This window comes from Corythoichthys intestinalis, chromosome 20 (genome assembly GCF_030265065.1).
Source record: "Corythoichthys intestinalis isolate RoL2023-P3 chromosome 20, ASM3026506v1, whole genome shotgun sequence".
NCBI classification, from domain to species: Eukaryota; Metazoa; Chordata; class Actinopteri; order Syngnathiformes; family Syngnathidae; genus Corythoichthys; species Corythoichthys intestinalis.
This window is the reverse complement of record NC_080414.1, coordinates 13372353-13386030: the sequence shown is the minus strand read 5'-3', so window position 1 is coordinate 13386030 and position 13678 is coordinate 13372353. Positions and strand designations below refer to the sequence as shown.

The 13678-nt window shown below is 36.7% G+C and overlaps 1 protein-coding gene across 2 annotated transcripts in view; it reads right to left on the bottom strand.

The window, feature by feature from the left end:
- Positions 1–10484, bottom strand: part of map7d2b (MAP7 domain containing 2b) — a 28691-nt gene extending 18207 nt beyond the window's left edge. The window contains exons 1-3 of one of the 2 annotated variants that reach the window (XM_057825063.1): positions 10249–10484; positions 2363–2446; positions 2078–2238 (exon numbers count right to left, since the gene is read on the bottom strand). In XM_057825063.1, the coding sequence (XP_057681046.1) occupies positions 2078–2238; positions 2363–2446; positions 10249–10288 (285 nt within the window). In that variant the 5' untranslated portion in view covers positions 10289–10484. The remainder of the gene's footprint in view (positions 1–2077; positions 2239–2362; positions 2447–10248) is intronic. The other variant, XM_057825064.1, reaches the window with a different exon arrangement.
- Positions 10485–13678: the final 3194 nt, after the last annotated feature.

Below are 13678 nucleotides of genomic sequence, written 5' to 3'. Positions count from 1 at the left end.
TGCATATGTCAGTGGGTTTTTGGGGGGTCAAAATGGGCTGTTTTTGGTAAAAAAAAAATTGAAATATGTGAAATGTTTTGTGAATATGTGAATCAAATGTAATATGTATAGGAATAATGTAAATGTTTGACGTTGAATGTGTCAATGGGATTGAATGGGATTTTTGGGGGGGGGTCAAAACGGTCCATTTTTGGTCATAAAATGTGAAATTATGTCAAATATTTTTTGTGATATTGGTCATATGTCAATCAATTGTTACATGAATAGGAATGATGTGAATGTGTGATGTTGAACATGTCAGTTTTTCGGTGTCAAAATGGTCAGTTTTTGGTCAAAAATGTGAAGAAATTTGAAACACTGTGTGAATACGTTCGAATGAGAATGTGTAAATCAAATGTAATATGCGAAAACAATGTGAAATGTTTTGTGAATATGTGAATCAAATGTAACGTTTAGGAATAATACTGATGTTTGAGGATTAATGTGTCAATGGGATTAAATGGGATATTTGGGGGGGTCAAAACGGTCCATTTTTAGTAAACAAATTGTGAAATTATGTAAAATGTTATGGGAATATGTTCATGTCAATAAAATGTTACATAAATAGGAATGATGGGAATGTGTGATGTTGAACGTGTCAGTTTTTTGGAGTCAAAATGGTCAGTTTTTGGTCAAAAATGTGAAGAAATTTGAAACATTGTGCGGATACGTTCGAATGGGAATGTGTAAATCAAATGTCAAATGAATAGCAAAGATATTAATTTGCGATGTTGCATATGTCAGTGTTTTTGGGGCGGTCAAAACAGGCTGTTTTTGATCAAAAATGTGAAAATATGTGAAATGTTTTGGGAATATGTGAATCAAATGTAAAATGTTCAGGAATGATATGAATGTTTGACGCTTAATGTGTCAATGGGATTTAATGAGATTTTTTTTGGGGGGGGGGGGGTAAAATGGTAATTTTTGGTCAAAAATGTGAAATTATGTAAAATATTTTGTGAATTTGTTAATGTCAGTAAAATGTAACATGAATAGGAATAATGTGAATGTGTGATGTTGAACATGTCAATTTTTTGGAATCAAAGTCACTTTACACAAATATGTATCAATAGTTTTGCTAATATGTTGAATCAAATGATGGAGCTTTTGTCCAAAAATAGTGCTTTTTGTTAAAAAATAAAATAAAAAATTACAAATTGTGAAAATATGTGGAATTGTTTGGGAATGTTTTTAAATGGGAATGTGTGAATCAAATGTAACATGAATAGGAATGATGTGAATGTGTGACGTTGAACGTGTCAGTTTTTTGGTGTCAAAATGGTCAGATTTTGGTCAAAAATGTGAGGAAATTTGAAACGTGTGAATTCCTTCGGATGGGAATGTGTAAATCAAATGTTATATGAAGAACAATGATATTAATTGGCGATGTTGCATATGTCAGTGGGTTTTTTGGGGGGGGTCAAAACAGGCAGTTTTTGGTCAAAAATGTGAAAATATGTGAAATGTTTTGTAAATATGTGAATCAAATATAGGATGTATAGGAATGATGTTTGATGATTAATGTGTCAATGGGATTGAATGGGATTTTTTTACGGCGGGTCAAAACGGTCCAATTTTGGTCAAAAATGTGAAATTATGTCAAATATTTTGTGAATATGGTCATACATCAATCAAGTGTTACATGAATAGGACTTATGTGAATGTGTATGATGTGAATGTGTTGAATTGTATTAATGTTTTTTTTTTGTTCAAAAACAGTGATTTTTGGTCAAAAAATTGAAATTGTGAAAATACTTGTAATATTTTGGAAATATGTTAAATGAAAATGTATGAATCGAATGTAACATGAAAAGGAATGAGGAGAATGTGTGACATTGAATGTGTCGTTGATTGGGATTTTTGGGTGGGTCAAAATAGACCATTTTTGGTCAAAATGTGAAATTATGTCAAATATTTTGTGAATATGTTCATGTCAATAAAATGTGATTTATGGAAAGATGTGATGTCAATTGCAGCCAAACTCTTAAGCGCAATTTACTCCCCCCAAAAAATAAGACAATCAAAAACAACCTCTGACCTTTTCGGCCTCCTTCTGCTGCCGTCGCTTCTCCTCAGCCGCCAGGCGGCGCTGTTGCTCCTTGCGCTTTTGCGCCGCCATTTTGCTCTCACGTTCCTCGCCGCTGCGCTCCAGCTGCCGCTGAACTCGCCGATCTTTGTCCTGCAGCGCTTCGGACAGCTCTGTCGGCCAACGTGTGCGTTGTTATGTAATATTTGCATTCATAAACACGTAAATTATGACTTCACTTCCAGCTACGCATTTTTTTTCACGCTACTCCTTCATATTAAAGGGTCAAAAACTGACCTGTGGGGCTCCTCTGACTGGACGGTGACCGACAAGGAGACGTCTTCCTATTGGTCAGCCGGGTGGAGGATGGCGGGGCCAAAGCTGTATGTTTTTTTTTGGGAGAGCATAATGTGATTCACAACGCGGGAAGAGAAGAGGGGGGCACAGATGTAAATATAGAACATAAGCTGGAGAGGAAAACGTGACTGCCGCTTTAGTCACTGCCGCCACATGAGCAAAATATGAAATTATTCAGCTGTCAATCAAAGTTAGCTCATTTAGCTGCCATTGACTTGGACAGATGTCTAATTTTTTTACTGTGTGAAATGCAGTGAGTTTATCAGGTGTGGACGTCCAATCCATTTGAAGTGGGAGGGTGGCAGCGAACGAGCCACCCTCCCACTTCAAATGGATTGGACGCCTAGCTAAGTCAATGCTAATTAGTAAATATTAGATGATGAATAAGGCTTCATTTTAATGTCAATGCATTGACTTTGATGGGAACATTGCCCCTACCAACATGGCCGCCCTGATGCCATGTTAATAGGGGCGATGAACGGTATTCTCATGCCTTTCCCGTGAATTGAAATGAGTTTATTACAAGTAAATGTCCAAGCCATTTGAACTGGGAGGGATGGCAGACTGTTCATATGCTGCCAACCTTTCCTGTTCAAATGGATTGGACGTCTACTAGTGATAAACTCATTTTAAGAATTTTAATTTTTAAGACTTAAAGAGGTAAAAAATGTATAGTTTCTTTGTTCATTCGCTCCTTCCAGTCAAAATGGATTGGACGTCCATCCCCGTCAATGGCACTGAAAGGTGACTCCTCCCAGTTTGAATGACTTGGACGTGTATTGCCGTCAATTACATGCAATTAGTCAAATACTAAAAAAAATTCAAATTAAAGAGTTACTTTGGCCAATAAGCAGAGTTGAGTTTTTGTTTTGATCAGGTTTGATTAAAATTGTATTAATTTCTAAATTATACTGGTTTATACATATATTAGTGCTGCAACGATTAATCGAATAACTCGAATAATTCGATTTGAAAACAGATTCGAACTAAATTTTGCTGCTTCGAGTATTCGTTTAATTAAAGTGGTGTTGTAATGGTTTGTTTTGAAAGTGTTTGCATTTAGTTTAGATTCTGGTGGATACAGTGAATATGACTGCTCCTTGTTAAGACCAACATAAGCTAAGTTTTTCTTTCAGTGAATGTTTTGTTTTAATACATTCGTAATTTAATTTATAGGTATATTTAGCTGTTTCGTGTGGGAATATGTGTTTGAACCGTTTGTTAAGACCACTGTAAATAAAACAATGTTAGCACTTTATAGCATTTAAGCTAGCAGACTTTTGCTATGTAAGTTAGCCAATTGTTCTTTTGTTGTACTTAGAGCCTCATTTATTTATTTTTTTTATATCGTTTGAAGCTCAGCACAGGTATTTTAATTTTCTATGTTCCTCATCCAATGACTCGATAATTCGAATGACCGTAATTTTTGGACCATAAGCCGCTACTTTTTTCCTTCATTTTGAATCCTACGGCTTATAGTCCAGTGCGGCTTATTTGTTCATTTATTTGGGTTAATAGGTAACACTTTATTTGACAGTGGCGTCATAAAACCGTCATATTTATGACACTATCATGGGCATAAATGAATGCTTATGACTGATGTCATTAAGTGTCATCCAGCAAATTATTTCACTAACTCCATTAATGTCCAGCTCGGATCTTTTACATCCATTCAAAAGTGAGATAATTTGCTGGATAACACTAAATGACATCTAAGGATTCATTAGTGCTCATGACAGTCTTATGTTATAATTATGATTGTCTAATGACAGTCATATGGCGCCACTGTCAAATAAAGTGTTACCAAATACCATAACTAGCAATTAATGAAACAACTGGAACAATAACTGAAGCAATAATTAGCACAGAACATGAATTTTGATTGTTATTTATGTCTGTAGCACTGCAATGCATGCTAGGAGGTAGGGTTGTTCCGATCATGTTTTTTGCTCCCGATTCGATCCCGATCGTTTTAGTTTGAGTATCTGCCGATCCCGATATTTCCCGATCCGATTGCTTTTTTTTTTTTTTGCTCCCGATTCAATTCCAATCATTCCGGATAATTTTTCCCGATCATATATATTTTGGCAATGCATTAAGAAAAAAATCAACAAAACTCGGACGAATATATACATTCAACATACAGTACATAAGTACTGTATTTGTTTATTATGACAATAAATCCTCAAGATGGCATTTACATTATTAACATTCTTTCTGTGAGAGGGATCCCCGGATAGAAATACTTGTAATTCTTAAAGGATAAATGTGACTTTGTATATTGTGACTAAATATTGCCATCTAGTGTATTTGTTGAGCTTTCAGTAAATGATACTTTAGCCATGCCCAAATGCATGATAGGAAGTGCAACCATGACTGTGCGTATTGGCACCAATTTATATATCTTCTCTGTGTTGGGAAATAACATAGGGTATTAAGAAAAAGATCAACTACTACCTTTCTTCCCCACATTGCTTTCCCGCGATGTTTCTAAATGTTAAGAGAGGGATTTTAAGGCTTAAGCCAATTAAAAAAAGGCTCCAAAGACTGCCAAAATTCACTCCACTCATTTTACGCTGCCTTTTAGCTCTATATATAGGTAAATCGGCGCCATTATAGATTAAACGCGACAATGCGTGAGTGGGTCGTGCAGCGCATGCGTTAATTGCGTTAAATATTTTAACGTGATTAATTTTTAAAAAATTAATTACCACCGTTAACGTGATAAATTTGATAGCCCTGCTTTAAGCCAAAACTAAACTCTGGATGAGTTTAAGACATTTTGTCTACAAAGTTAAATACAATTAGAAAACGATTCAATATAAAAAAAATATTTTTTTTTAAAGGCATGTCCGATATTTTTTTGCCGATTCCGATACTTTGAAAATGATGTGATCGGAGCGATCGATCGGGATGCATGTTGGACAACAAAAGTGTTGACAGCAGGTGGCAGCAGAGGTTGGCTGTCTCCCCCAAGGGAGCAGTGACGGCCAAATGAAGCTTCTTGAAGCAATCATGGTGGTTCATTTGGTATAATGTTTTACCGGTTAATATCTTTTGGTGTAAATATCCTATAATACAGTGAGGAAAGCTAAGGCTTACAGTCCAGTGCGGTTTATCTTTGAACAAATGTCATTTTCGTGTCAAATTTGGTGAGTGGCGGCTTATAGTCAGGTGCGCCTTATAGTGCCAAAATTACGGTAACTAGTTCATTGATTAATTGACTACTAAAATAATCGATAGTTGCAAGCCCTAATATATCTATATACGTATACACGCACACACACACACCCCTACAGTGCCTTGCAAAAGTATTCGGTCCCCTTGAACCTTGCAACCTTTCGCCACATTTCAGGCTTCAAACATAAAGATATAAAATTTTAATTTTTTGTCAAGAATCAACAACAAGTGGGACACAATCGTGAAGTGGAACAAAATTTATTGGATAATTTAAACTTTTTTGACAAATAAAAAACTGAAAAGTGGGACGTGCAATATTATTCGGCCCCCTTGCGTTAATACTTTGTAGCGCCACCTTTTGCTCCAATTACAGCTGCAAGTCGCTTGGGGTATGTTTCTATCAGTTTTGCACATCGAGAGACTGACATTCTTGCCCATTCTTCCTTGCAAAACAGCTCAAGCTCAGTGAGGTTGGATGGAGAGTGTTTGTGAACAGCAGTCTTCAGCTCTTTCCACAGATTCTCCATTGGATTCAGGTCTGGACTTTGACTTGGCCATTCTAACACCTGGATACTTTTATTTTTGAACAATTCCATTGTAGATTTGGCTTTATGTTTTGGATCATTGTCCTGTTGGAAGATATATCTCCATCCCAGTCTCAGGTCTTGTGCAGATACCAACAGGTTTTCTTCCAGAATGTTCCTGTATTTGGCTGCATCCATCTTCCCGTCAATTTTAACCATCTTCCCTGTCCCTGCTGAAGAAAAGCAGGCCCAAACCATGATGCTGCCACCACTATGTTTGACAGTGGGGATGGTGTGTTCAGGGTGATGAGCTGTGTTGCTTTTACGCCAAACATATCGTTTTGCATTGTGGCCAAAAAGTTCAATTTTGGTTTCATCTGACCAGAGCACCTTCTTCCACATGTTTGGTGTGTCTCCCAGGTGGCTTGTGGCAAACTTTAAACGAGACTTTTTATGGATATCTTTGAGAAATGGCTTTCTTCTTGCCACTCTTCCATAAAGGCCAGATTTGTGCAGTGTACGACTGATTGTTGTCCTATGGACAGACTCTCCCACCTCAGCTGTAGATCTCTGCAGTTCATCCAGAGTGATCATGGGCCTCTTGGCTGCATCTCTGATCAGTTTTCTCCTTGTTTGAGAAGAAAGTTTGGAAGGACGGCCGGGTCTTGGTAGATTTGCAGTGGTCTGATGCTCCTTCCATTTCAATATGATGGCTTGCACAGTGGTCCTTGAGATGTTTAAAGCTTGGCAAATCTTTTTGTATCCAAATCCGGCTTTAAACTTCTCCACAACAGTATCTCGGACCTGCCTGGTGTGTTCCTTGGTTTTCATAATGCTCTCTGCACTTTAAACAGAACCCTGAGACTATCACAGAGCAGGTGCATTTATACGGAGACTTGATTACACTCAGGTGGATACTATTTATCATCATCGGTCATTTAGGACAACATTGGATCATTCAGAGATCCTCACTGAACTTCTGGAGTGAGTTTGCTGCACTGAAAGTAAAGGGGCCGAATAATATTGCACGCCCCACTTTTCAGTTTTTTATTTGTTAAAAAAGTTTAAATTATCCAATAAATGTTTTTCCACTTCACGATTGTGTCCCACTTGTTGTTGATTCTTGACAAAAAAATTAAATTTCATATCTTTATGTTTGAAGCCTGAAATGTGGCGAAAGGTTGCAAGATTCAAGGGGGCTGAATACTTTTGCAAGGCACTGTATATATACCGTATTGGCCCGAATATAAGACGGCCCTGATTATAAGACGACCCCCTCTTCTTCAAGACTCAAGTTTGAAAAAAAGACTTTTTGAACACCAAATAAATTTTTATACAAAAAAATCATTACAGTACATCTGAAACAAATGATTATAACAATATATTTGAGAGAAAAAGCATGTTATTTTGCCTCATTCAAATCTTAATATCTGAATATTTAAATGTGTAAACCAAAGTGCAATCACATTCATAAATGAATGGCTTCTGGTTTTTGAAATGTAAATAAACCAAACTATTGTGATAAACAACAAAATTGCAATAACTATCAAGGTGAAGTCAAACTGTAACTGTTAGAGCTGGGAATCTTTGGGCACCTAACGATTCGATTACGATTACGATTCAGATGGTCCGATTCGATTCTAAAACGATTATTGATGCACCCCCCCTTTTTTTTTTTTTTTTTTTTTTTTTTTTTTTAATATTTTGTACATTTGTTCCAAAATTGTTCAAAAATACTCTCAGGCTAAACCAAACTACTATTTCAGTATCAAGTTAACATATAGCAGTAAACAAATATACAAAAATAACAGTAAATAAAAAACTCCAGTCCCCATTCTGTATCAGCAGCTTTAAACTACATTCAATTAATTTAATGTTGTGAATCAACCGTTAAAGTTGTTAAAATTGCTCCCGTTAATCCATAATTTCCCTTTTGTCAACTTTCGACATATGAAAGTTTTAAAACTATTTTAAAGATAGATTCAAGTCAATATTTTACCGATTTAGGAGTATGTTAGATAAAAAGTTAATTAGGTTTGCTTGGAAGGTTCGCTACAACAGCCTTGCAGAGAAGTGTACTGCTTTAAGATGGCGGCCGTTTACTACGTCTGCATCTAGCTTTTTGTATATGTGCTGCAAACGCTACCGCTACCGTAGTGCATCTAGTCTTATATAAATGATGTCTACCGTAACATTATGTGGATGACGTACTTTTGTAGCAGCTTCAGGTATGTTGTTGTGTTTTTTTTATCTCGTGGCATGAGTTGAGCTAGAGCCGTGAGTTGAGCATTGGCATTACCTGAGGGGCCGGGTAATGAGAAGCATGATGTTTAGCTACTCTCGCTCCGTTGCTCATTGACCGCGCGGCAAGCTGAGTGTGTTGTACTTCCGCTTTACTTGGCATATTTCAATAATCGGAATTTGGATGTTTGTGAATCGTTCTCGAATCTTCCACGGCCGAATCGCGAATAATCTAAGAATCGGAAATTTTGCACACCTCTAGTAACTGTAGTCTTGAAACAAATCTGAATAAGGAAAAACATTGCAATAAAATAAAGCAAACTGGTGAAACTAGTAGCTGAGATTTGTAATGACAAAACATCGCTTCAATGATATCTGGCCGCCATCTAGCGTCGTGAATGGGGAGAGTCGCTGAGATTATGTGGGCATTAAAAAGTATTGCACTCAAGTGAATTGCTCGTACAGGATTTTACCAATCTTGTTTATATTTGGCACAAACATGATAGGACACACCTTTTTGTGATTGTTATATGTGTTTTTCTTATTTTAAGATTTTTAAAGCTTAAACTAGCTTCCAAAATGGCTGCCCCTCTTGAAGCTCGTCAGAAACAAAGAGCTGTAATCGAATTACTTGTTGCAGAGGGAGAAACCCCTCTGACCCCTGATCCCTCATTACTGGAGATGAAACATGGGTATACCATTTTGAACCTAAATCTAAAAGGAGATCAGTGGAATGGTGTCACCCAAATTCACCACGGACCAAAGAGTTCAAGGCCCAAAAGTCAGCTGGCAAAATTATGGCCACTGTTTTTTGGGATTCTCAAGGTGTAATCCTTGTGGATTTTTTGCCAAAGGGGGAAACCATTAACTCTGAGGTATACATTGAGACTCTTAGGAAGCTCAAAGCAAGAATTCGACGTGTTCGGCCCAACTTGGACATGGCAAATGTGCTCCTCCAGCATGACAATGGACGTCCTCACACAAGCGTCAGGACCATGGAGGTCACCACTTCATTTGGATGGACTGTGATACCACATCCGCCATATTCTCCTGATTTGGCACCGTCAGACTACCTCCTCTTCGGTCCAATGAAAGAAGGAGTGCAGGGCAACCGATATGGCAATGACAATGAAGTGAAAACTGCTGTCAAGAATTGGCTTACAGATCAACTGGCTGAGTTCTACAACACTGGTATACATGCCCTCGTTCATAGGTGGACTGTAGCTCTTGAGAGAGGTGGAGACTATGTGGAGAGGTAAAAATGTAATCCTCACACTTGTACCTTTCTTTTGATGTATAATAAATGTTGCTATTATAATTTGTTTGTACATAATAAAGTTGGGTGCATTACTTTTTGAATACCCCTCGTATAATTTTTCAAATTACCATAGTCACTTGCGCAAATGTGTTGTCAACTTTTTAAAAACTGTCCGTGGTACTGACCATTGTCCCATATGAATTTAATATCTGCATGCTAATATAAAACTTATAATAATCTGAATTTCTGGTCAGTATAATGCATTTTACCTCATTTACTTCCTAAGTTTCAGTAAACTCCATTAGATGACAGTGGTTCTACTAAGAGGTCAGGCTGCAAAGAGCCAATCGATTCTTTCCACAACCGCTCATTAAACATGCAGAGAAGTACACACAGTATTCCATATTCAAGTCACAGTCTTACAGTGTACACATAATCTGATACGGTCGCACACAGCTGTCACCTAGGAGTGAACACTTTTCACTCGTATCATGTAGTTGTCCTGCTGAGGAACCAAAGTTGTCATACTAGTCATGACATATAGTTTAATAGTACATTGTGAATAAATGCATTAGCAAATTTCCATAATTTAATTTGAAATTGAGCCAGAATGAAAAAGCAACCTGTTAAAGCAGCAGGACGAGTCGGAGCCACTTGGGTCATGATGAAGATGAGCCGAACCGATCCAGGTCACTTTTTGGAAGCACTCGGATGACTCAGGATGGAAGAGTGATGAGGAGGAGGATGTGAGGAGAGTAGAGGAGAAAGGGAGGGAGGGATGGAGGAGGACTTCCGGTCTGTTCACTCATCACCTTGCTAGCTCTAATTAAACCTAGCATCCCGTGCTAACAACACAACAGACAGAAATGTCAAAAAAACAATACGTGACACACCTTTATAAGAGCTAATACGTCCAAATATGACCACAACCACATAACGTGCTATTATTAGCCTGATTATTCACACGTCACTGTTCCCATCATTTGCATATTCATTCCAAAAATATCAACTCGGAAACAACTGTATACATTTTAACATTTAAAAATATTAATAATACTATAAATCATAATAAAATGTCAAATTGATGCTGTTTGAGTGCCAACACACGTTTTATTTATTTATTTATTTAAGCTCCTCACGTGTTTTGGTCCGGCTCGTGCCGTCGCGCACGTGCCTGCGTCAGCAAGCAAGCAAACCCCCTGGCGGCGGCGTGATGACGTCATAGTTACTGGCTGCGTGACTTGACAGTATTTTTATTCTAAAACCATTGTTTGAGAGGACTTCTTCAAAGGGAGATAGTTTACAAAGATGCAGCAATTTATTATTTGAATACGAAAATACTGAAAGGAAACATACTTGGCTTTTACCTGGAAAATATCATAATAATATAAGAAATAAAGTTAAATAAATCACACTCAAAATACTATTATAATATAAACAGATGTGCTGTAAAGACAACAATGGTAAAATTTTAAATTAATATTGCTATATTATGTTCATTTTGTGCAAATGCTGAGGAAACGTTCCCATCTGTTTTGGGAATGTACTTACTTGTCTTTTGGGTTGACGTGAACAATTTCATCAACTCAAAAGTTGAGCCCTCACTGAAAATAGTTTAACACATCAGTGATCCATCGCTACTTCGTGCTTCAAACTGCGCCCTCAGTCCATCGCGGATTTTTTTCCAATTAAAAAAAAATTAAATATTTTTTGGCAGTCATGTGAAAAAATTATGACTTTATTGAGAAATGTTCACATATCAATGTCTGATCTTGTTTTTCATTATCTTTGGGGAAGGAAGTGATTTAATTGCAGGTAAACAAAAGAAAATCAACATTGTTTTTCTGATGATCTCACATGTTCCATGATGGTGAGCTGGCCAGGTCCTGCTGAAGCAAAGCATCCCCAAACCATGACACTTCTACCTCCATGCTTCACAGCTGGAATGAGGTTATTTTCCTGGAATGCTGTATGGGGTTTACGCCAAACATGTCCTCTGTTCTGGTGTCCAAATAATTCAATTTTAGATTCATCCAGAAGCATAGGCGGAATTTGACTTTTGGGGCAGGGCGGGCACAACATGTTGATGACCCCAGAACGCAGTGTCAGCGATAAAATTAACTTACAAGAATATTTATATATAAGTTGACAATGAGCGTTTTTTGTTTCCAATCATTCTTGAGGGGAATTCTAAATCAGGCTGCTTTGGACAGCTATACTTTTTGCCAAGATCGTCATCCATTGAATATGGTACGCCCGCCTGAGTTGTGCCAATGTAGTTACCCCAGTCAAAAATTGTATCCCCTGGGCGGAGACATATGGAGGTAGATTTGTGTCTTTATTATTCAATCAAAAAAAAAGTTTCTTCAATCAAAATATATTTTCAACCCAAAAAAAGTCGCTTCAAAAAAAAAAAAAAAAAAAAAAAAAAAAAAAAAAAAAAGGTGTTTGAATGCAAAAATAAATTTGAAACAAAAAAAAAAAACATACTATTTTTCTTTTTTTTTTTTTAAATTGAAGTCAAGTATTTTTTGATTGACGTAATGTTGATTTGTGTTTGTGCCACATTTTGGCCAGGACATTTTAGTCTTCATTATTCAATCAAAAAATAAGTTGCTTCAAAAGAAATATATTTTCAAAAAGAAAAATCTGATCAATCCAAAAAAAAAAAAAAAAAATTCAATCATGGAAAAAGTTTTCAAATGCGAAAAAATATTTGAGATTGAAAAATTTACATTTGAAAACTTAATTTTTCATTGAAAAAGTTCTTTGATTGAAGCAGTTAAAATCTTTTCAGTTTTGTTTAGTTTTATTGCTTGACTCTCTCAAGATTACTAAAAATATTAAATATCCACATGATCAAATGTTAGAAAACACACAGGCTTCCATTGGGTGTTCTAATATTTTCACATGACTGTATGTGTGTATCCCAGCATCCTCTTCATTTACGTTTTCTTACAGCTTTAAATGAGTATCAAATTTTATTTCTGCTTTTTTACATTATGCCAAACTCAGATTTTATGTTCATTGTGCAATAAACTAATTGTAACATGTATTTGTTACAAGTATTGGTGCAATTTTATGCATTATAAAGGATTTAAGTCTGAATTTTGGTGGATTTAGAACGGATTAGGGCACTTACACGTCCACTTGGACGTCCTCGTTGCTACCCCCGTCTCATCTGGCTAGATGGACCTCTTCTTGTTCCTTTACTCCACTGCATCTTTACAGACTGGAACTTCGCCTACTAATTCCCATTAGCAGTCCTGAGGCTTCCTGTCTATCCGTCCTGGGAGTGGATCTCTCCTGACTGTGGTACTCCCCAAGGTTTCTCATTTTCTCCCAAAGACTGGAGTTTTTCCTTGCTGACATGGAGGGTCTAAGGATGGGGGATACCCAGGACTTGAATTTATTCATTCATCTTTGTTGCTTCATTTGCGGTTTCTGATTGTCTATCATATTGCCTCTGCAAAGCCCTTTGAGACAACGTTGTGATCCAGGGCTATACAAATAAAATTGAATTACATGGAAAACGTGTCCCTACTTAGGAAATTTTCAGGTTACAAAACGACTTCCAGAACCAATTAATTTCATAAATAGAGGTACCACTCTATCTTTAAAAAGAACCTTGGTGATAGTAGTTCTTTATTATTAGACAACCAGCCGTCACATAATGTACATTTTAATAATCAGTTACAGCATAAGGCCCCTTGCCTCCAAAACTGAGGTGAAAGCAACGCAGTCTGACTTGACCAAGCAGGGCAAACAAAGGGATTTTTAATTATCTATTTTTCTTTGAACAGATAGAGTGAGGTTATTCTGGCGTGTGGTGAATTGTGAGAACCAACAAAAAACAAAGGGAACACAAAAAAAAAAAAAAAAACTTGAAATTTTCTTTCAATATAACAGCGTAATACAATGATACAGTTCAATTGTATTTCGCTGAAACCTCTGCATTTAATCTTGAAATTTGCTATTAGATGAGCGGGATGGAAAATGAATGTTTAGGTACAATTTCTATTGAATTGTTCAATGTTTTCTATTGTCTGTGAA